Consider the following 25376-nt stretch of genomic DNA (forward strand, 5'->3'; position numbering starts at 1 on the left):
TCCATATACCCCTTATGGAAGATATGACCTTAATCTTCCACATGGGGTGTAAATTTCAAATGGAGCTACCCATTCAGGTAACCCAATTTGAAATCCCTTCAGCCCTACACACTATTCTTACCATATCTCTGATTGGCTCAATGGTATACCATAGATTTCCATCCACAAGCATATATGCATCTAAATGAGATTTTTTTTTGGTGTTTTTTTTTGACAAAAAAAAAGGTGAAAGGAACTTTATTACTGATAAAGGTGGCTGTACAAACAAGTATTATTGTAAGACCAATATGTTATAATGTTTTGTATAGGGTGTCTGCCTTTCATCTCTTTCGACAACAAAAAAAACCCCTCATTTAAAGGCATACCGTAAACATTCGCCTAATAACGCACCTGACCTCCTTTGCCTTGGGGTAAATTTCATGTACAAATAGAAAGGTCCCTCCTCTAAAAATCCCAACCAAAATTGAGGGTAAGTGCCCATATTTGCTGGTGGGATTTTTATGGGAGGGCGCTTTTAGTTTGTGTCTAAAATTCCAGTTATGTCAAGGGAACTCATAGCACCATTAGGCAAACGTTTATGGTATATGCTTGTAGACAGAATTCTACTGTACTGCTCTTGATGATCCATATACACACCATGTAAATGTTTAAGAAGAACAAAATTGATCCCAAGGATATATGGAATCCTCTGTAACAACAACCTAATCGTAATATTCTAATTTTCATTTTGATTTCTTGATTTTTAGAAGATAGCCGACAAAGATGCAGCAGCCTCCAGCAAGATTGACCCTGCCCTGGACATGAAAGCACACTTTGCTGCCAGAAATGTTGACAACCTACACCGTCTTCATGGGGCTGACATCCTACTAGACGTATGCCTCAATCTGCCATTCTTACAGAGATACATCAACAATTACAGAGATGCTGCTGCTGGATTCCCCTTCACATTACCTAGTACTGTGGCAGAGGCTACTTCTATGAAGGCTAGGTGAGTATTGCTTTAGTACTGTGGTGGAGACTAGGCTGACAGATCTTTGCATAAGCAATGATATACATTCCAATGTGTATATGAGTTTCAGCATCAATTTATTTGATTTATAGATTCCGGATATATGAATGAAGTGACAGTTGACATTACTAAGCAGTTGGTGACAGTTATGACAATTGTTCTTTCCCAGCACTGTGCGTACACATCATGTTTTGTTTAGGACATGTGCTTTTCAGTTATTGAACAGTGAAACCTTAGATTATTAATACACAGATTGGAATTTTCCATGCCTGTGCCCTCTAAGCGTACTCAAATTCAGATGACGCTGGTACAGCGTACAGACCTGGCGACATCGCTTATCTTCTGTGAAGTTTCTTTTTTAGGTACGCCGCTGTTTGCGCTATTTTTGAGTTTGCTCACGCGGTACCTGACTTAGCATCGATCCCCTGAGGCAACATGCCATGTTTCCGCGGTATGAGTGAAACAGTCATATGCTGTTGCCTGGGCCATATTGATAATACCAGTTACCTTTGTTTATAATCAATATTACTGTGACATTATCTTTATCATTCTCAAATGCTAATGTTCCTCATCAACAGCCAGGCATTATCCTGATTGAAACTGGCAGCAAAAAAAGCTTTGTCATCAGTTGCAATTGTCCTGCAATTCACATGCAGTCATAGAGAGGTACAGTCTGTCCACATTCCACATAGAAGTACAAAGTAAATAGACCTCGGAAACTGAAACTGCCATGTTTCCGCGGTATGAGTGAAACAGTCATATGCTGTTGCCTGGGCCATATTGATAATACCAGTTACCTTTGTTTATAATCAATATTACTGTGACATTATCTTTATCATTCTCAAATGCTAATGTTCCTCATCAACAGCCAGGCATTATCCTGATTGAAACTGGCAGCAAAAAAAGCTTTGTCATCAGTTGCAATTGTCCTGCAATTCACATGCAGTCATAGAGAGGTACAGTCTGTCCACATTCCACATAGAAGTACAAAGTAAATAGACCTCGGAAACTGGATGTATGAGAATAATTATTTCAGTGCAATGCGTGTGTAAATGCTTCTTTGGCGCACCAACTGCTACACGATTATGTGTCACGTTTTTTAACAAACAGTGCGTGTGACGCAGAGCATTCACCCCGATGCCACAAATTTGGATTGTGTGGACAGACTGTAGTATTATTTTACCTCCACCTGATGTAACCCATGTCCTCTAACCCCAGAGGAAAAAACAACAAAGCACTGTGCTAAAGCTTAGTGTAAGAATTCCACTCCCAATGATCAGTTGACAACCCTGGATACTATGTGCTTCAATATGAGCCCATCACTATAGACCTTTTCAAATCATGATCGGAAAACCACAGTATTTATTCAGTAAGCTAGGGGGTCAAATTGGTGCACAATGAATCAAGCGGAATCACATACCCTTTTGAGCGAAAATACAACATATTAAGCCAAAATCAACATTACATGAGTCATCACAGAGAAATATTTTCTAAAGGCATTGAACTAACACTTCCACTATTTGGCACTTCACAATGTGACAGTAAAAGAAAGAAAAATGTCGTCTGCAGCACATTTGATTTGGTCTTCGTGTGGTCTTTGCAATATAAATATCAATCTCTTGCACAAGCCATATCCAACGCTTGACTGTGTCTTTCACACAGATTTGTGTTCAGACGTAATAGTTGCGTTTGCGTCAGCGTCGATGACCCAGATTTGTAAACGGGGTCATCCATAACAAACTTCGATTTGAAAAGGTCTATTGCAAGTCTATATCCAAGTCATAACTAATACTTGCATTGCATTTTATTTTAATTGTCTTGCAGTTTCCCTTCACTGTTGAATGACATGACCATAGTGTCCAGAGTTCTGGCCCTGCCGACACTCGAACCCATGACTCCGACCCATCTAGAGAAATTATCCACCATAGTGATGAGTTGTCTGTATGCCTCCGTTGCCGCAGCAAGCACCAATTCCCTCCTCAGTATCATCAGCGGTCAGCAGATCAGAGGCATCTTGGGAAGCACATCAAAGGATGAAGATCAGGAGAATATTGCATCATTGATTGTTCAAAAAGGGGTAAGTTGAAGCCACTAAGGAATTAGGAATTTGATAGGCAATTGTGCCTGGGCACCTAGGCAGTTACAATCCTTAGACAGAAGAAAGAAATGCAGGGCACCAGGCTAGCATCTTATAGGGCACCAAATTCAATATGCCATTTCCTATTTGCCATGTGCTATTTCAAGGACATGATTGAAATGTTAACTATTCATCTAACTTTAAAATATGGTAATTTGGAAGTTTCAATGGCCATGTATTTCAGTTGATGACATATTTCCACAGCTTAAAATAAAGAGAGAAAAACATAGAATTCTGTAGTTTTAAAAAGTAATTTTTGTTATTTTTTTCGTTGTTGCTTTATTGTGAAGAGTTGTGGGCATGGTGTGAGTGATAGTATTACCTTATTATGCCGTAGAAGTCAGTTCATCAGTTAATTTGTTCATTAATTTGTATAAACTTTGACCAGAGTATTGATGTTCCAAGGTAGGTTTATTTAATGATGTTCTATGGATACAACAGATTTTGTAGTGATAAAGAAATTATACAAGACAAATGTGTGAACACCAATGTTTGAAAATTATTGTCTGAAGATTTATATTTTTGAAGTGTTAACACAATCATTGATTTGTATACTTTTAATCCACAGCTGGGACTGTTCAAAACTCTGAGCGGTGCAATTCAGATGTCAACAAGAGCTGGAGGTCATGTAAGTAGTCTTATTTGTTTGTGTGTTTGTTTGCTTACTTACAGGCTTATGCTCCAGGGAAAGTAAAGTCACACACGTACATAAATAATTCTTTCCGTAAGATCTGGAGGTTTTAAAAAGCATTCAAGAGAAATATCTTGTTCTCTTAATTGATCTTCACTATAAGAGAAGATTAGTACTACACCAGTTTGCATAGACCTTTCGCATAGCCTGATTTGGCGCCGTTTATAGCATAAACATGAAGTCAGGTTCTGATTGACTAATTGAATCGCATCATTATCACATGAGCACCTCATTTGCCGATCAATCTCGTAGCATCGTTTGACTCAGGCATGAGTTTGTGCAATCGGTCGGCCAGTGCGATAGGTCGTTGCAAAATAGTGTAAAAGGTATTTGTAGTATTATTTTTGTCCCATGCAAGCAAGTTTGAAAGCAGAAACAATGCAATGATCAATGCTATTTAGCGCCAAACTGGCAAATTCCATTGTAATCATTTTATGGAATAATTTATTTTCGGTGTGTGTGTTATTGTTTTATATTTCATTGAAACTAGGTTGGAAATAGAACTTAAAAATGAACTATGTGTTTAGTGAACAATATTTGAGTTGGGGTCTCACTGATGAATTCGATTATTCATGTGTAATGACTCGGAACGATTTTCTATGATTTGTTTTTGTCCAGAACTTACAAAACCTACACATGTTGGGAGCATGGTGTATTCTCAGTGGTTTGGAGCATATATTGAAGCTACACACCACCATAGCAGCACCTGCCACACCACCTCCATCATCAAAAACATCTGAGAGTGCTACAGCCTCTAGACCATCATCAGCAAAACCCCTTAGGTAAGTCCAGGCTAATGACTGTGAAATTTGCATGCTGTGTAGTCTGAAAAAAAAACCCAAAAGAGGCTATAAATCAGAAGTATTAAACATTCTTGCGGGCAGCCATGGGAGTGCTTGGCAAATATTGCCGGCCTTCTCCCTACACCATACAGCAAAGCATACTATGTGACCAGCATCACATACAGTACACGCATCATGCAACGGCAGCATGATGGTAGCTTATATAGCTTTACCAACTGCTTATGTATTGACTGCCAATTAAAAAATATTTTACTACTCCCAGGTAAATCATATATAGACTCCTACCCATGACCACCTGTGCTGAGAGACTCATTCATCCATAAAGGAATTGTATTTTTAGATCTGAAAGTATATGATTTATGTGGGAGAGCGAGTTGGTGCAGCGGTTGTTCCCTCGCCTTGCACCAATGAGGTCCTGAGTTCAAGCTCCGGGTTCAAAGCCCTGGCCGTGCCGGTTTATCCCAATTCCATACTCACTCTCGCAGGGTTTCTCTGGGATCTCTGGTTTCCTCCTGCTTTCAAAAATCAGTGATTAGCTGTTTGGTTATCAAAAACTTCCTTCACCCAATGGAATTTGGGGAAGTGCACAAAAAATTGGTGGAAGTAACAATCTAAGTGCGGATAAGGTTTGCGCCAGGTTCAGCCGCAACTGAGTTGATGCGATCTGATTGTGATGATTCATCATGTATTAGTAGATAATTAAATCTGGTCAACCAGAAAAGCTCACTTTTGGTCAGATGGAATCACTGACGTTTCGGCCAAAACCTTTGGCCTTCAGCTGGGTGGATGATGATGACCCAATCCCAACCATTCATCATGGCAGCAAAATTACAGCGCTTTGAATCCTCCAAGATCTGGAAAAAGGCGCTATATAAATCCAAAATTTATTTATTATTTATGATTTGATAAAACTTTGTTGTGTTTACTTTGACAGTGCTGTACAAGGAATTGGCAGTCTGGTAGTAGCATTGGCTTCATATGCACTCTCCCTGCTCAAAGTACTACTAGAGGATCTTCATATTGAAGGACTTGCACTGGTAAGCAATAGGTTTCTTACTTCTTTACCCCGCTGTTCAAAGAACGTTTACTACATAGCAGGATATTTTTAGCGGTGTTTTTGTGATTTTAAGTGTGGTTTCTTTTACTCACAGTTTGTAACAGCTATACATTAAAGCGTACAGGGCAAAAATAGTTTTGCAGGCTTTTAAATCTTTAGTTCTGGGATTAACCGATTGGCATGTTAGAGATCATAATGGGCTATTCTATTTGAAATCCACACTCTCCATGTGGAAGATTTAGCTCAAGTCTTCTACAGAGGGAGTATAGGTTTCAAATAGAAAAAACAATTGGGCAACTTCCATTTGAAATACTCACTCTGGACAGTCATCAAAAGAAAAGAAAAGAAAACTTTGCAATAAGTCTTAAAAATATTATATATAAACAAATGCCTCCATGGATACATTATAAAATAGTCTACAACTTTAGGTCAGGGAAAAAAGTAGAATGTGATACAAAAGCATTGATTAAAAAACGTAAATGAATGAATCTTAAATTTTAAATATTGTATTTCATACACAGGCTGTAAAGAAGACAGAAGTATCTGTAGCTAATGTGAGCATATTACCAGCATATACAGCCTGGCAGAGAGTGTGTCGCATTGTTAGCAGTCTGCCACTCACAGACCTTATGATAAACCTGTTCACTATTGGATACAAAAAGGTAAGCTTGTCACATATCTGTAGCCAATGTGAGCATATTACCAGCATATACAGCCTGGCAGAGAGTGTGTCGCATTGTAAGCAGTCTGCCGCTCACAGACCTCATGATAAACCTATTCACTATCGGATACAAAAAGGTAAGCTTGTCACATATCTGTAGCCAATGTGAGCATATTACCAGCATATACAGCCTGGCAGAGAGTGTGTCGCATTGTAAGCAGTTTGCCGCTCACAGACCTCATGATAAACCTATTCACTATCGGATACAAAAGGTAAGCTTGTCACATATCTGTAGCCAATGTGAGCATATTACCAGCATATACAGCCTGGCAGAGAGTGTGTCGCATTGTAAGCAGTCTGCCGCTCACAGACCTCATGATAAACCTATTCACTATCGGATACAAAAAGGTAAGCTTGTCACATATCTGTAGCCAATGTGAGCATATTACCAGCATATACAGCCTGGCAGAGAGTGTGTCGCATTGTAAGCAGTTTGCCGCTCACAGACCTCATGATAAACCTATTCACTATCGGATACAAAAAGGTAAGCTTGTCACATATCTGTAGCCAATGTGAATAGGTTTATCATGAATGTGAGCATATTACCTGCATATACAGCTTGGCAGAGAGTGTGTCGCATTGTAAGCATTCTGCCGCTCACAGACCTCATGATAAACCTATTCACTATCGGATACAAAAAGGTAAGCTTGTCACATATCTGTAGCCAATGTGAGCATATTACCAGCATATACAGCCTGGCAGAGAGTGTGTCGCATTGTAAGCAGTTTGCCGCTCACAGACCTTATGATAAACCTATTCACTATCGGATACAAAAAGGTAAGCTTGTCACATATCTGTAGCCAATGTGAGCATATTGCCAGCATATACAGCTTGGCAGAGAGTGTGTCGCATTGTAAGCAGTTTGCCACTCACAGACCTTATGATAAACCTATTCACTATCGGATACAAAAAGGTAAGCTTGTCACATATCTGTAGCCAATGTGAGCATATTACCAGCATATACAGCCTGGCAGAGAGTGTGTCGCATTGCAAGCAGTTTGCCTCTCACAGACCTTATGATAAACCTATTCACTATCGGATACAAAAAGGTAAGCATGTCACATATCTGTAGCCAATGTGAGCATATTACCTGCATATACAGCCTGGCAGAGAGTGTGTCGCATTGTTAGCAGTCTGCCACTCACAGACCTTATGATAAACCTATTCACTATCGGATACAAAAAGGTAAGCTTGTCACATATCTGTAGCCAATGTGAGCATATTACCAGCATATACAGCTTGGCAGAGAGTGTGTCGCATTGTAAGCAGTTTGCCGCTCACAGACCTCATGATAAACCTATTCACTATCGGATACAAAAAGGTAAGCCTCTTACATATATGTAGCATATTCCCAGCTGAGACGAATACGAGGGGGTATCCAAAAGTTTTTGACATCACCCAGAAGGAAAAGAGCTATATTGATGAAATTTTGTCAGTGTAATCAGTGGTCCTTGGACTCTGTAACCAGCATGATAGCTTATAGTGTTTCTTTCAGTCACAGTCTTCATCTAACAACTTGATCAGGTGGGTTTTTTTTGAGCTGATTTGTTATAAATATTACATTATATTTTCAGGCTTGTGTGACAGTGAGGCAGAGAAAGGAGTCGGTCCATTCAGATGGTGGTGACACTGATAGTAATTCACTTAATGAGTGCTATGACAATGACTTTGGAAGCTCTGAAGAAACAAGTGAAGGTAAGAAACAATACCGTAAAAACTCTACAGTTAGCATATGTGCTTACTATCGAGCATTTTTAAAACATGCAAACATGAAGTACCCCATCCACAAACGTGTAAAGGGTTTTGAGCAAGTCGTTGATACACATAGTTATATACAAACAAGTAAACCTGCAAATTTGTGTCTCAACCCCATTAGCTCAATTGGTAAAGCGTCAGACTTTGGTACAATTTCATGTTTTTAAAAGCGCTCAATAGTAAGCACATTTGCTAAGCAGGGTTTTCTTTAACGCACAAAACACGCGTATTTACGCGTTCAGGCACTTTGCTGACTCCTTCAAATCCAAAGTCCCAAAGTCCAACGCGTACAAAATCTTGAAAACGTACGTGTTCAGATATTGCAAGATTTGAATAGAGAAACACCCGATATTGTGCATTTATTCTCGGCTTTTGGCATTGAGGACCTACTCCCGATATGTAGGGCCCATCACATTTTGTCAGCATTAATCCATGCATGTTTTAGTGATTGCGAGTCTCTAAAATGTGTCAGTTTGAAATCTTGCAAATTGGGTTCGGGTCCTTTTTTCTGTTTAAATGATGCACCAAATGTCTTCAATTGGACTTTAATTTTGCAAAATTTTCCCTCTCAGGGGTGAACATCCCCCACACACCCCCATGCGTAGTGGATAAACAAGTGACCATTTTAAGCTTCTGCTTTCGACATTTGCTAATTTAGGTCCTATTTTTAACACAATTTATAAGCCTAATATGGAAAACGTGACAAAGAAAGGCTTCATGGACCGTCATTTCACAATTTTCGGCTTTTCAACTTAAATTTTACACAGTAATAGTCATAAAATGGTCCACCAAATTGCTTCAATTAGGTCTTCATTTTGCACAAGTTTCTTACTTCTCAGGGGGCATTTTTAAATAGTATTATTTTCTTTTAAAATTGCCCCCACCCTTCTGACTGCTCTAGATCCGCCACTGCTCCAAACAGTGGCGTAGATTTCTTTTTGACTCGTGGGGGGGGAAAAAATGTCTTGAAGTATAGTGAATCCAGCAAAAGAATAAGTTTATGGTACAAACAATTTTGCCATTGATGAAATATGGTGCAAAGGTGGAATAAATTTGTGCTAAGCGCGCAAAAATGTGCACTTTTTGGGCTAAAATGACCAAATATGAGGTTAATTTGGTCAGAAACCCACATACAGGCGTCAACATTGGGGGGATGATTGTATGGACCACCCCCTGGCAAAATATTCGGGAGATCTACGCCTATGGCTCCAAAAACAAACATATTGTTAAAAATGTCTTCAAAAATAATATTATATATTGGGCAATGTTTTGACTCCTTCAGAGGAAAAATTCACAATTGAAAGGGTCAAAAATATTTGAAAATACCCCTTAAGCAAAATGCTTAAAGAAAACCCTGATGCTAAGTATCAAGTTTTTACAGTAGACTAAGTGGGGAGGAAGGCAGGATACACCTGTATTTTTCATCCAATTTTTGGACAAATTATGGGATGATCTGATAATATCTTATCATCACTTACTACTGTTTTCTGTTGCTAGAGAAAATATATTAATTTAATCATACAGTTCATAGTCAAAATAAAATGCAATTACAATATGATCCCAGCAGGCTCTGGTAGCTACAACGTGATCCACATAACATGCCAAATAGTTTTTCCTCAAAATTTAATTTTAAAATTTGTATGTAGGGATTCGATAAAACAAAATCAACTGATCTCTTTAAATTACTAAACAAAGGCTTCCATAATTCTACTAATTATTTCCAGATGAAGATAGTGAACCAATCTTAGGTCCATGGTTTGAAGAAACTCTGTCCCCATCCGAACCAGAGACCAAGGAGACAACAACATCATCTTCCGCCAATCTAGGACCACCTCCTCCCCCACCAGTCAGCACCAAAAAGGAGGAGAACAAGAAAGACGCGCCTATCAAACGAGACTCACCAAATATCAATGAACTAAGTGACAAAGAAGAACCTGGACAGGTAGTAAGAAATATATCAAATAATGGGCTGTTTCACACACCCCTATGGTAGACATTATCTATAATCTCCCACACAGGGGTATATATTTCAAATGGAGTCACTCAAATAAAATGCAATTCTAATATGATCCCACTCCCTGTGTGGAAGATTAAGGTCATGTCTTCCACAGGGGGTGTATGGATTTCAACTGGAATAAGCCAATAATCACTGCAGATTTCACACCACATAATAGGGCCCTGTAAAGTTGTGTATTAACTTGGTGTTCAAAAAATCATAAGTTTTCCTTCACAGGAGTGACTCTGTTTTTTTAATATTTAGTGACAGCTATGATGGTTGAAATTAGCCCTGGGAAAACAATAGGGTGAACACCAGTATTTTGTATGACTGAGCCTCAAAGTCTACGCTGGAAAAGTTACCATCTCGCCTTTTTTTAATCTTCCTTTTTTAATACTCTCGACATAAACGTTACAAACACTGTCTTATTACCAAAAATAAGTTACCCCTCCATAAAATCTGAATTCTAGATATTTGATGTATTGAATATCCATCTTTTCTTTTGCAGTACCTGAAACTAGCCACAGATGTTCTACAATTCCTGACTGTTCATATGCTGAACTCAACCAATGGATTAGTCAAGAGCTTCATAGGGTATGTTGATAACAATCACAAATTTGTGCCTTTGTGACTAATTGGGCTATTCCATTTGAAATCCACACGCCTTCTGTGGACGATTTAGATGAAGTCTTCCACAGATAGAGTGTGTGCGTTTCAAATAGAATAGACAATTGTGCAACTTCCATACTCACACTAAGTGTGGAAGATATAAGTAAAGCTATAACACAGGGGGAGTATGGGTTTCAAATAATTAATCCTAGCCATATTTCATATGAAAAACAACACCTTCTGTGGAAGACCTAAATCTTCCACATAGGTATGACATTTCAAATGGAACTGCCCATTCAACTTCCAACCAGAAATAGCTTCTCATTCAGACTTGAAACTTATCAGCATTTCAGCTAATTTTAGCATTTTTTGTTGCTCAAATTTCTGTTTCAGTCCAATTTAAACTATTTTATCCCAATTTCACACTATTTTTCAGCTTCCTTTTTAGCATTTTCAGCTTTTTTCATTAAAGGTCAGTTTCAGGTGTGCTTGTTACACAAAAAGTACAAAAATGATATTGTGAAATTTCCATTGAAAATGGATTTTTATTTTTTTGCCACAAAATTCTGGTTTTCACTCTCAGATATGTCCCTAGTTAATTTTGAGCTGAAGAAATGAGACAGAAGGAATAAAATCATTATTTAATTCCAGTGCCTACTAAAATCTCAGGTTTTGTCACAGATACAGCATCAAAAGCCTTGAGTTTAGCAGGGTATGTCAGCACATAACAATTGTGTAAAAATCAGGAGTTTAAGCTGATGTCTACACTAATAATGAAAGGAAGGACAAAAATAAAAAGTTTTGCGCATTTCAAAGTATAAAAGTTATGTGAACACTAAATGATGTTTCATGCATTGTGATTGTACTGAGGCTATAAATGCCCTGATTTGATGTTAACTGATTTGATTTGATTTGTTTTTATATGAATAGCTCCAACCTAGCCAAAAGCCTGACATTCACAGATGCACACATAGCCGGACTTGCCAATGTTATCAAGGATCTGGATAAGGGGAGCGTCAAAATGGATGATTGTAAGTGCATCGGTTTTGTTTCTATGAAATTTTGGCATAACTATCCCAGCAAACACAAAACGTGTTTAAAAGAGGTTATATTTTTGGTTTGGTTAAAACTTTGTAATAACATTAAATGTTAGTCATCAAATGGGGGTGGGGCATATAAACTTGAAGCACAATTACAGTTTGTCCACTTTGAAGTACAAAGTGACAACGCGCGCGCATACAGCGCGTAAACAGTGCACAGTTATGCGTCTCTGCTGCAGGTATGCGTGCCTTCAAAGTCGGCACAATGTGTGCGTCCGCATCGCTACTTTTTACTTCAGAGTAGACTGACTGTAGATCATTGTGGTCTGCTTTTAGTTTGACACCCAAGATCAGATCACTGTGCTGAACACTTAATTGTTCGAAAGCAGCACATTGGAAACTGATCCCCCCACTAAAAAAAAGAAGACCCCAACCAACAACGACAATAATAACTTGGCCATATTTGGTGCAAATAGAACCTGGAAATGAAAATCAGAAAAAAGAAAATCAGAAAAATTGCAGGGCAAAAGAATTGAAGGGGAGAGGAGTATGAAAAAAGGGGCTGTCATTGCGGCACATTTAGTGCCCACCGTCTCAACACCAACATTTGTCCTGATTGATATGTCTCAATTAACGTGGCTGTGTACTCTAGCCATTGTTTCTTTCTCAAAATTGAGTTTTTATGATATGTTTGTACTTTGTTATGTTTTTTATAAATACAAGGAATGAAAATCCAGATTTGAAAACTCCAACTGCAATATTTTAAGGATTTTATTTCACTATTCCACTCGTGTTTGAAATTGAAAAGGAAAGAAAATCTTTCTTGTACCAGCAAGGTACACGCGCGCAACAACTCATCGCGTTGCGTATCGCGCAATTTGTTAACTTGATTAAATACGCTGACGATACGTGACGCTTATCTGCATGCGAGGCGCATCTTATGGAAACACCACGGAAGCACTGATTTCACAAAAACCTAGTGGTCAAATGGCTCCATTTTAGCTGATAAAATGTGGGTTTTTCAAGTTCTTTCCCCGATTTAAATATCAAGTTATGAATGGATTTCGCTCAAACTTCTCAAGGGGCTGTGGATTTACCCGATGTTCACGTAATATAAGTTGCAGAAACGAAAACTGTCGCATTCTCCTGTGAAATTCGATGAAAGTGCAAAATGTGACCACTTTAAACTGCAACGGCCATTATTTCAATGTTCATTTTCTCGGTAAAATGACGATTTAGGTACACGATAACTCAATAAATACAGCATCTATAGGTAAGCAAATATGATCATCGTAAAATGCATGATCGACTCAAGAAACGGTTTTCTCATTTTTTTATATTTTGGTCTATTTCCGATTTTGGGCATCATTTTGTGCAAATAGGCGTTTTTGAATTTTAAAAAGTTCATTTTGATGCCTTATATGGTCAATATCTCAAAAAATAAGGCCAATATCAAAAAAATAAAAAACCGTTATTGGAATGGAGCCTCAAGATTGAGCTAAAAACAAAATAAAATATTTTGGAAAGAGTGTTTTTTTGTTATGATGTACCTAACAAATATTGCCAAAAACTCACTTTTTGTGATTTTCTTCAAAATTGTTGTTTTACCCCAAATCTGTATTTATATTAAGATTTATTGATGTCTTGCCTTCATAAAATGTATACTTTTATATGTTTTTGCGAATAATTACAAAGTTATTGCACTTTTACTACATGCATGTCTGAGAGTACACAGCCACCTTAATAATCCTTATTCTTTGTTCCATTTCAGCATCCTTAATGGATAACTTTTCCTCCATGCTGCTACAATTCAGTCATACCCTTGTTGCAGCAGATGTACTAGATGTAGATCTACAGGTAGGATGAATTACTCAAAATAATATGGATAGATATAGCATACAATATCATTCCTATTATTTACTACTGAGTGTACTATTTGATCTCATGCGCTGATGTGTGCTGTGTGTACTTTTTAACCTGACCTATCAAAGCATGAATACTATACTTAATTTTATATCAAGCACAGCCTGTGTAGCTTAGTTGATAGAGCATTGGAAGGAACCTATCCCTGGAACATGTAGGGAGATTTAGTACCAATGTAGATTTTCCAGATATTCAACCGTCCCACTGGGTTTAATTGCTCGCATTCCAGATGGTATAGCTGCTGATAAGGATGGTCTTGTTCAGCTCTTGAATCAGCGACTTGGAAAAGTAAAGGCAGCACAGAATCTCTCCCATGTTCTCAGTTGTAATCAGACATTTTGAATCAATTTCAATGCAATTCAGAAAAAACTTGTAACCTTTTTGAATGATATCAGACATAAGGTTTTTACGCTCATAGGCGGTTTGGATGTTTGTTACGAAAGAAACAGTGAGCTGAAAAATATGGATCAACTTTTTATTGTTGTCAGTGATGATGATAATGATGATTAAATGTGTTAAAACATGTCTTTTGCTTTCAGAATGCCCTACTGAACCATTTGGGAGTATTGCCAAGTGCAGTTGGTCCATGGCCTCTCAACATACCACCTCGTAGTCTGGCTGTATTGGCACATGTCCTATTACGACAACAGCAGCGTAGCGGAGGTGCGGCAAGGCGTAGACAAGCATGGGAGGAAGAAGAGGAAGGAACACAAAAGAAGGACATAGTCACATGTATGCAGGTGTGGGAGAGATTCCTGGGAACATTGACAGATAGAGCTGTGAAAGGAGAACCAATTACTGAAACAGAAGGTAAGAGGCATATTTATCTGTGGGGTGGGTGTGTGGAGAGAGTGTGGTGCAGATGGTCATGTAACATATGGGGGACATTGATGGATAGAACTGTAAGGAAAAAAGAAGCAATTACTGAAGCAGAATGTAAATACAAATGTGGGTTGTTGTGTGACTTTGATTTCCGGGGAGACATTAATGGATGGAGCTGTGAAAGGAAAGCCAATTACTGAAATAGAAGGAAGACTGCTATATGTGTGTGGGGGTGTATGTGTAGGCAGGGTGGGTGTGTGCATGTACTAACGATTTGGGTAGGGTGGGTGTGATGGACTTGATTCCTGCAGACATTGATGATCAGTAGTATAACAAACAAATATCTGAAGCTGAAGGTAGCAGCATTTTTGTGTTTATGCCTTTTTTAAAGTTGTGAAATAAATGTTTCTTGAATTGAATTGAATTGAATTGAATTGAATTGTTTGATTGTGCACTTCAGAGCATGAAAGTGAGCTTTGAAAATTGAGCTGGACCTGAGCACAAGGCTGAAAAATTAACCAAATTTCTACTGTCTATTATTTAGAGAATAAAAGATAGGATTTTGTCTTTTGCATATCAATATCGTGTCATAATGGATGGGCTGGCCAATATTTTGAGTAGTGGATGCGGCGCACTACAATAAAAATATTGGCCAGCCCATCCATTATGACACGATATTGATAGGCAAAAGACAAAATCATATCTTTTATTCTCATTCTTATTCAGTTTTAATGTAATTTTTGCGAGAAAAACTGCCTTTTTTCAGACAAAAATAAAGTTACTTTTGTGAGGACATCCCTGTTGTTTTAAATGAACGAAACCATCACGAACATCTAAGCCGCCGAATCGCGTTCTTAGTTCTCGCACATGTATTACGTGAACGCATCATCGTGTGATCATTGAGGAGCAACAAGCGCGCCCTGACTAATATCACTATCAGCTATTGTGAGATACTATGCACCAGAAAACCAATCATGTTATGTGTATTTTTTACAAGACGCACCCATTGAATAAGAATAAATTATGATCTCTTTTATTTTTCCAATTTGTAGATGTGAACGTGGAGCACCTGCAGTTGCTGCTGTTCATCTTTGAGAGTCTACCAAGAGACAATAGGAAGAGTATTCTTGTCCGCTGTGCTGAGGCACTCATCATGGCCTCAAGGGCATCCTGTATGCAAGATAAATCTCCTCTGGCTAGCTGTCGTCTGCTGTTGGTATTGGAATTCTTTGTCAGACATTTCTCACAACCAAGACCTTTTCTCTATGAACAGGTAAGTTAGTTGCGATCCATGTGTGTCGGGGTGTGTGTGTGGGGTATGATCTTTGAGAGTCTACCAAGAGACAATAGGAAGAGTATTCTTGTCCGCTGTGCCAAGGCACTCATCATGGCCTCTAGGACAGCCTGAATGCAAGATGAGAAATTAATTGTTTTTTTGGTGTAACCTAAGCTTTTTTGCCTGGTTGAAAAATAGAGAAAAAAAACCGGTGCTCCTCTCAAATATCAGACTTCGTGACTCATCAGATCACAATGGCTACACCCAGTACTTGGAAAATGAACCTGTAAAGTTATTTTTAATGTGATACTGAGGATAAATTTGTATGATACAATTGGGATGTTGTTAAAGGTGTCTGATGAATGCTCTACGGGCACGTACGGAGTGCAAAAAGTAGCAGCATCTCAAACAGAATTACCATCAAGTCAAAAAAAAGAAGAAAAAATCCATATCTATTTTGTTAGGCCTAAGTTGATGCCAACAATGACAATTCATTAATAATTTCCCTTCTACTCATTAGGTGCAATGGAACATATTTACTGTCCAATCATCAGACCCAGCCTTGATGCTGTATCAAGAAGAAAGAGGTGGTATAGCTATCACCAAATTCTACAACCCATGTCGTGAAGTAGAAGAGAATTACCGCAAGGCAACGACAGGAGAGACTGCTACTGCTGAGACGGATGGGGTTGAATTCAAGAGATGCTTTTACAATCTGGTCTCATCTGAAGTGGACTGCAGTCAAGATGTCCCTGTGCTTGATAAGGAGGTAATTATCAGTAATAAAAAACATTGTATTTATGAAATTGTGAAGCATGGACATAGCAATTAGTGATCAGTTTCATGATCATCTTAAGTTTGTGGTTTGAGTCACATTGCAGCCAATGTGTTGCATCCTTGGAAATAGCACTTAAAGACTTAATGTACGATTTCCTTCAAATTTTTAATTTGTCATTATATACTCAAAATGCTGAAATAATACTAGTAATAACTATCGGGGATGGTTTCTGTCCATTTTGAGCTGAAATAACGAGGTAAGCACTGCTTGTTCTTTTGGCCGTTTAACACGCAGTTCTATAGGAGGACATAAAGTCATAATTCTTAAAATTATGACTTTATGTTGAACTTTGCTCTGTTTACCTACAAACACACCAAATTTGGCTGATTCCATTTAGGTGCAAGTTGTGACATGTGTAAATATTACAAATATGCCAAAAATCAGGTTTGAAAAAAATTAACCAAATTCATATTATAAGATCATACATTATGACTTTAATCCTGTGAGCTTCACTCCACCCAGGTGTGCAACAGAGAGCTGTTAGGGGTATTTATACTGACGCCATTATATTGCCATTATTGTTAGCAGCCACATAATATGATATATCCTAGCGTAATGGCAGCAGAATAAGTGTAAAGTGTTTAGAAGAAATTGGAAAGGTGTTTTAAAAATGCTGACATTATTTTATTTTTTTGTTTATATATTTATTTATTTTATTTATAAAACCGTATTTTTTCATTATGATCTTATTGTTCTCATCTTTATACCTTGAAATGCTTAAAATTGTAATAAGAAAAAAGCACTCATCTTTTTGTTAGATGGATGTAATTAGAGTGTGACATTTAATATTTTATATACTTGTTTGTTTGTTTGTTTGTAGGCCTGTGATATTCTTTTTGATGCCAATTTTGACTACAATGACCTATACCAAGCCATAGTGGAGCTCCTAGGAGCTGGCTCACTATGTGATGTTGCCGCCAGAAAAGATGACAAGATACTAGATTACATGGTGAGTACATGGGCTGTTCCATTTGAAATTCATACTCCCCCTGTGGAAGGTTATAGTGATTTCAGTGTGCAGAGGCCTGTGGGTTTTGGGGGACAAGACATTGATTAACTGCTGCGTTTTTAAAGTCCCACATGCCAGGTCATTCCAGATATAGATCATCCAAATGCATTGCTGTTTTGATGGACTATAAATGAGAAAGCATTTCTGTCAAGTAAGATATAGACTATTGTTGGTCACATGAATCACTTTTAGCCATTTAATGAACAGATATCTAATAATGATGGATATAACACAAAGTAAAATATCTTAATTTTTAGGACTCTTGTGCTGTACACTACACTCGTGCTGTATCCTGGCGACTGCTTGGATGTCTACCACCCTCAGTGGCTTATATGAAGCTCTTGGAGGGCCAACATACAGAAACTGAGAGAGCTCTGACACAAAGTGAAGTACTGCATACGTTGAGATGGGTGCCTCGTATGGGATCAGACAAGTTCAAGCCATGGATTAAGGTAGGCAGAAATAAAGTAATGTTACAATAAACTGCACTTAATTTCACATTGAGTTTGATATAGTGACATAGGTGCATATTTTGCTTGTTGTACCGGTATGGTGAACATTTATTCTAATGTAAGCTTTCCAAATTCTTCACTTTTGGACTTTCTGGATGGTTTGGTTGGGTCACTTACATCCCTGTTCACATTTAAATTTATAACATTAGTAAAATTATATCTATATTTCCACCTTCAGGAGCAACTTTGCGAACAACGTTTACCGGACACAGAAGCAGACAGCTTACTGGATATTGTAGTGAAGAATTGTAACAACATCAAGTATGATGTAGCTCTAGCAAAGGAGTTCATAGTTACACAGGTAAGGCATAATCAGCTCAGAATTTATTTCCTATTTTGCAATCACTCTTTTCTAACAAGATTCACTTCCTCTCTCTCGCTTTCTCACTCTCTCTCTTCGAAGCACAGAGTGGGCGGTTATAAAGAAACTAACTTATGGGCAGGATTTACCAATCTTTGAGAATTGCTGAATTTATTTAAATTTCAAACTCTCTGATGATTAACTTAAGTTTTTCATCCGTTTAAATCTCTCTAGCTGTCTGAAATGCCACTGTCAGTAACGGCTGGGGAAGTGTTGCCAGTTAGCATGTTGCCAAGTCTCCATGCTATATCTCTGCTGGATGCTGTCATAGGGAAACTCAATGTATCATTGGATGATGGCTTCACAAAAGCCATGGTAAGTAAATAGCTATATTTTGTTTCACCCAAAGTTTGGGTGTAATCGGGTGTATTTGGGAGGTAATTGGGTGTATTTGAGGAGACATTGGCTTTAGATTGTCATAGGGAAACTTAACGTATCATTGGATGATGGCTTCCAAAAACCATGGTAAGGCATCAGAAACAAATTAGTTCGATCTTTGGATCGACCGTCGATGCTGCTTCGATACTTGTTATTAATGAACTATCAACTAATTAATCAGAATTAATGCTAAAATAATATTGGTCAATATCCCAACAGGCACAAATTACTATTTTATCACAATTAACAATAGTAAATTAATTGATTTCATAAATTATAAGGATCGATCAAGCATAGATGGTCGATCGAAAGATCGAACTAATTTGTTTCTATTGCCTAAGTAAATAGCTATAAGAAAGAGTGAACAGTTTACCAACCCAAAGTGTTACAATTAAACATGACAACAAATAAATACAAATCCCTACCGGCATACAACCCAACTTGAAAAAAAGCAAGGGAATATACCGGCATGGGAATCGAACCCACGACCTTCCGATCTATAGACGGACGCCTTATATCCATTAGGCTACCAGCTCCCACTGATAAACGGTGATAAATAGCTATACTTTGTTTTGCACAAAGTTGAAGTGTATTTGGGAGACATTTGGGTGTATTTGGAAGGTAATTGGGTGTACTTGAGGAGACATTGGGTTTAGGTTGTCATAGGGAATCAAAACGCATCATTGGATGATGGCCTTACAAAACCATGGTACTTAATAATACATAGATGAGTTGCCGTGGAATATTTGGTGATACTTAAATATGTTAAGCTATGCTTTATTTCACCACAAGTTTGAGTGTATTTGAGAGACATTTGGATGCTGGTCTGAATCAGGCCAGATGCACTGGGTATTTCTTTCCCAATGTTTATGTGTACTGGCTGCTCTGCGTGAAAACTAAAATTTGCTCATTCTATCAATTCAGAGGATTAAGTAAAATAAATTCACGATTTCTTGTTGTTCAAATAAAGTTTTCTGGTGCAAAGGTGAAAGGTACAAATACTTAACATTAATTTCTTTGTTTATTACCAGAATGATACCAGTCCCAAGAAGTCCATGGAGGTTGCTAAAGATCTCATCCCAATCATCTTCCAACTCATAGAGATCTACACAGCATACTCAAGGTGAGTTTGTCAGGCGATTTCGCAGACACAAACTTTGGTCATGATAGTAAATGTTCCAGCAACCCAGACAACATGTGTCAAGTATACACTTTATCGCCATCTTGGTGTATACCAATTTCCTAATCTGAATCAACACCAACAGTACTTATGTTATCTATAGATCCTATTAAACAAAACCAACCGGAACAGTATAACAATTAAAATGGCTGCCATATTGGTGGACATTTCTGATTGTCAGAAGGACTGTTCATCTGTTTTATGGAATTATCATGCAAATTGCCCCGTGGAGGCAGAATTTTATCTATATGAGGATGAGTGATGTGGTATTCAATTGGGTCTATTTCCACCTCATGTAGAGAAGGAAAAGTAATAGAACAAATGCTGTGATTGGGTGAATGAAAGTTAAAATGTAGGAAAGGTAGCAATTGTAATTGGGATTCCTTAATTAAGATTGAGTAAGCTTTCACTCTTATATCACCCTTCATCAACAGATCCTGCCTACTACATCAAGTAGCCAAGAACCCAGACTTGAAAAGCTGTCACACTACTACAGAAGCCCTAGCCGCATTTGGCACAGTCATGCGTATCGGCTCAGGCCACGCCTCCAAATTGTCGGCTTTTGGATTGATGCTTATGGTGGGGTTGCCACTTGCTGTCAAGACTACAGTAGAGAAATGGAACAAGGCTTCCATCAGTGAATTCCCTGCCATCAATGCCTGGGTAAGTAAATGTAGAACCTATGAGGTAATTATTACATCTAATCTAACTTTTTATTCTTTTTTGGTATTATTAATGTTGTAACCAAAATCTTTTGTCAGTGACTAGGTGGATGCTGACTGTGTGCAGTATTGATTATTGTTTATGATGTCAGTTACACTATTTTGCAGGACCTTTCACATTGGCTGACCGATCGTGTAAAAAGAACTAGGTCATGTCTGCGTCACACGATGCTATGCAGATTGATTGGCTTTTGAGGTGCTAATGTGATGTTGACGTGATTCAGTTAGCAAATCAGAACCAACTTCATGTTTACATCATAAACTATGCCAAGTCGGGCAGTGTTAAAGGGCTTTGCAAATGGGCGTAGTGAGGACATCATAGTTGCTGGGATGGGTGAAGCAGGGATGGGGTGTGTGTGTAACATGATTTTCACAAACATACTTATTTATTCATTACTAAGCATAGTTCGGAATGATATTACTACTGGTCAACTATTTTTTACTTATGAGATTGTTTGATTTTGATATTTCAGAGGACAGCATTTGCCAATGATATAATTCCATCAGAGAGTTACTTGAATGCCATTCAGTCTGCTCATATCAGCTCCCTCTCAAGTAAGTTACTTATTATTGTAATGGGCCCAAAGAACATGAACTTCCTGTAGTCTCATGCATAATGCTATATGTGTACATCCATATCAAAAGGATGCACTTGTAGGCTGCTACATGTGTCTCTTTTTACATAATATTAAGGAATAGATACCAGACTCATCTCAAGTGGAAGTCACTTCAAATTATGTGACTTGGGGATGATTGGAAGTGAATTCCACTTGAGATGAGTCTGGTATTGTAGCAGCCGACAAGTGCATCCATTTAATATGAATGTACACATATTGGATTGTAATGGGCATTTTGAAAAGCATTGTTTATATAGCACTGATTAAGTTATCATCAAAATCACATTATAATTTTACACAGATTTTGATAAGCATATAAACAAGGAAAGTTAACTAGGCACACATTGGTATAATCTGTTGTATTTGTCTTTGTTGTACCCCCTGTACAAACAAACAAGTTATACAACTAAAACACATGCAAAGAAAAAAGACAATATGGAGCTTCAAGCAGCAAAGTCCTTGAATTGTTGTTAAATGGTTTATGGAATGATGTGGGGCCGTAGTGGTCAGCGACAACCTGTAAAGTGTGATGAGGCTTGTGGATCAACGTCTTGGCGTTGTGCCTGTGCGTAGTGCACTATAAATCACTGCACTTTTTTTTTTTTGTTGCTTTTTTTAATATAAAAACCATGAATAATTTGGTGGTACAACTTGCACAGTAAACACAATGGTGTACAACATTAAATTGATACATACGATGCCCAAAAAGTAATTGCGGCGTTGGGCAGGAAAAACCTGTACTTGTGGCCTAAAACAAAACTGTCAAGAGGTTACATCAGAAGTTTTGCTTTAAACATATTCAAGAGCCAATGACAATTGGAAGACATTGGGTGTATTTGGGGAGACATTTGGTTGTATTTGGGAGACATTTGAGTGTATTTAGGCGATGATTAGGTGTATTTGGGAGATATTTGTGAGAAATATGGGTGTATTTGGGAGGCAATGATTTAAAAAAAAAAGAATAACTATGACATGACAGCTAACAATAAAATAATGATGTAATAGATTTCCTTAAAACTTTGAGGCAACTGTATTATCACTGCCACCACCCTAGTCATAACCCTAACCAATCCTAATTTCTTAGGGTGTCGGTAGTGATAATTAACTTTAGCCAAATCGAATCATGCAGCATTGTAATTACTCCTTCCTCATGAAAAATTGAGTCAATCAGCCTTGGTAAAAGAAAATGGGCACATAGTTTGTACTTTCAAAACTTACACAGTTTTTAAATATCCATTAAATATTCCACCTACCAATTTTTTCCCTCCCTCCACACCCATCCTAGATAACAGATCTTTAGCTAAACTTAGCCAAAGCAAAGCTATGAGTGCATACGAGCGCAAACGAGCAGAACAACTCGAAATTGTTCGCTCTCTCCTGGCATGGCCATCCGAGGTAACAGACGCCACCTTGCAAGTTCTCGCTGATGAAGACTTCAATTCGGTCCAGGCTCTTATGTGCATGAGTGAAGTTGATATTCAAGACCTTGCCGTACCACAAGGTCAACGTACTCTTCTCAGAAATGTGGTTAGTGATTTGAAAGCTGGGAAATCTAAATCAAAACCGGCATCAGCCAGTGGTGACAAGACGGCAGAACCGCAGATTGACCTTCGTCCTATATCTCGTATGGGGATTCCAAGTGCATGGACAGAAAACGCAAGCAGTGGTGGTGGTAATGGTACTGGTGGTTCAGGGTCAGCTGCAGCTAAGGGCATTGAGTTTACTTTTGGCAAACTACTTCCCAACGTTGGCATATTCAAGACTGACACAGGTAGGGTAGTCTGCTCCAAAATGGGCTATTCAAGTTGAAATCCATACACCCTCTATGAAGGCATGATCTTAATCTCCCATGCAGGGGGTGTGGATTTCAAATGGAGTTCCCAATTCATGAAACCTGTTGAAATTCATGCTCCCTGTGTGGGAGATTAAGATCATGCCTTCCATAGGGGGTGTATGGATTTCAACTGGAATAGCCCAATCCCTTAGATATTGTGTTCCAAATTCCTTCAAATTTGAAAACAAAATCTTGAGATGCTCTTTATCAATTTCCTTCAAATTTCTTATTGAAAATTGATTGGGAAATTTATGATCAGATATCTGACAGTTCCTCAAGTGGACATGGAGTCATATTCGGCTTGACCTTACTCTGTTGAAGTTTGTTGTCATTAAGAAGATAAGATGTCATTATATCAAAATGGTATTGAGGAAACTGAAATTAGGATGTTCTGTGATGATCATTTGTTAGCACTAAATTGCGCTGTTCCAGTTGAAATCCATACACCCCTTATGGAAGACATGACCTTATTCTTCTTCACAAGGAGTGAATTTCAAATTGGGCTACCTGAATGGATGACTCCATTTGAAATATTCACTCCTTCTGTGAGAGATTAAGGTCATGTCTTCCACTGGAGGTGTATGGATTTCAAAAGGAATAAATTTCCAATTTGGTAGGGATTAATTAAATTGTTCAACTGTTGCCCCTGTGTGTTAAGTAAGGTAGTTTTATGTCTGTGACATTTGTGTAGAATGTATCCCAATCATTGCCAAACCCTAAAGCTATATAGTAGCCCTGTATAATTTGTGTTGCCTCCCTAGCTAGCTGTACATACATCATATCACAGGAAATTGGTACAACATTGTAAGCCTGGACAGTTTGTACAAATTTTTAAAAATCTGAGGTAATTGTAAAAAAGCACAACATAATGGCTCCCTCATATGGAGAGGGAGGGGAAATAATGAAAAGCTTCTACAGTTGGCCTTTTGGGAATGTTCAATTTTTGGCCTTTGTTGTCTCTCATCCATGGGCCCCTAAGAACCAGTCTGGGAACATTGGCCCCTTCCCTATCATCTTTTCAGGGGGATATAAAAAAGCAAGGCAACCCGGACATTATTTGGCCACCTGCCATTCAATATTTTAACTTCCAGCATTGTCAAATTGCACTGTTTTAAAATTATATTGTTGAAATAGTTCACCATACTCTAATATGGCCCTTCAAAATGTCATTTTGGCCAGGCAAATTGTTTACTTTGTTTCCTGTACTGTTTTGTGTCACATTTTGGAGCAGGTTGCTTCTTCATGTTGTCATCTTTAATGTATTTATCACCATCATCATCATCATCATCATCATTATCTCATACTTCTATTGAAGGCAGAAATAAAAAGGATGACTTGCATCTGATATATATGTGTGCTATGGATATATAATCGAAGGAGGAGATCACAATGTACAGATTAATGCAGCTGTGTCTGAATACTTATAGTTCCACAAGCTACAATACAAAAAATCATACCTTGTATTCAACAACAGAATAACAGGCCTTTTTTTATAGGCCAATAAGGCCTAGAAGAGACCACATACCCTTAAATGAAAACAAGTTGTCACCTCAGAGCACCAAGCTCATGTCCCTCCAATTTCCTCCAACACTATAAGCAGAAGTAAGTTCGATAAGACCCTGCATGGTTTAGAGCGATTATCAAGTAAGCCAAATTAGAAGCTTTGAAGTATACAAAAAATTGAAAAGAAAAAAAATAATAAACACTGCCATCATACAAGACTCACACAATTTTTAGTGCTCAAATCAGTTTTATTTCTGTCTCACATATGTAAAATATTATATAATGTCCTTCATTTGTATCACATTCTGGATATTTATAATGACATACTTAACATTGTCATAGCTAATTCAAATTGAAATTCATACTCCCCCTGTTAAAATCTTCCACAGAGAGAGTGTGGATTTCACATGGATTAACCTTATACAACAGGTTTAAATAGAACCAATAATTAAATATAATTGATTTTCACTACATGATGTAAGTTGCTTCTTCACCTCATCCATGCTTGTCTACCTGATACCTCTTATGTGACACAATCTGGTCCATGGGGGCCAAAGGATGCATTTTAGAAAATTGAGTTACT

The 25376-nt window shown here is 37.9% G+C and overlaps 1 protein-coding gene across 1 annotated transcript in view; it reads left to right on the plus strand.

The window, feature by feature from the left end:
- Window positions 1–25376, plus strand: part of LOC140137484 (E3 ubiquitin-protein ligase UBR4-like) — a 194859-nt gene that overhangs the window by 18139 nt on the left and 151344 nt on the right. The window contains 22 exon segments of the mRNA XM_072159195.1: window positions 747–988; window positions 2834–3086; window positions 3715–3774; window positions 4456–4619; window positions 5575–5677; window positions 6219–6359; window positions 7993–8113; window positions 9898–10115; window positions 10678–10763; window positions 11709–11809; window positions 13590–13675; window positions 14281–14551; window positions 15616–15836; window positions 16360–16608; window positions 17498–17626; window positions 17944–18138; window positions 18377–18499; window positions 18734–18874; window positions 19969–20060; window positions 20552–20780; window positions 21313–21394; window positions 22742–23227. Coding sequence (XP_072015296.1) covers window positions 747–988; window positions 2834–3086; window positions 3715–3774; window positions 4456–4619; window positions 5575–5677; window positions 6219–6359; window positions 7993–8113; window positions 9898–10115; window positions 10678–10763; window positions 11709–11809; window positions 13590–13675; window positions 14281–14551; window positions 15616–15836; window positions 16360–16608; window positions 17498–17626; window positions 17944–18138; window positions 18377–18499; window positions 18734–18874; window positions 19969–20060; window positions 20552–20780; window positions 21313–21394; window positions 22742–23227 — 3793 coding nt within the window.

This window comes from Amphiura filiformis, chromosome 17 (assembly GCF_039555335.1).
Source record: "Amphiura filiformis chromosome 17, Afil_fr2py, whole genome shotgun sequence".
NCBI lineage: Eukaryota > Metazoa > Echinodermata > Ophiuroidea > Amphilepidida > Amphiuridae > Amphiura > Amphiura filiformis.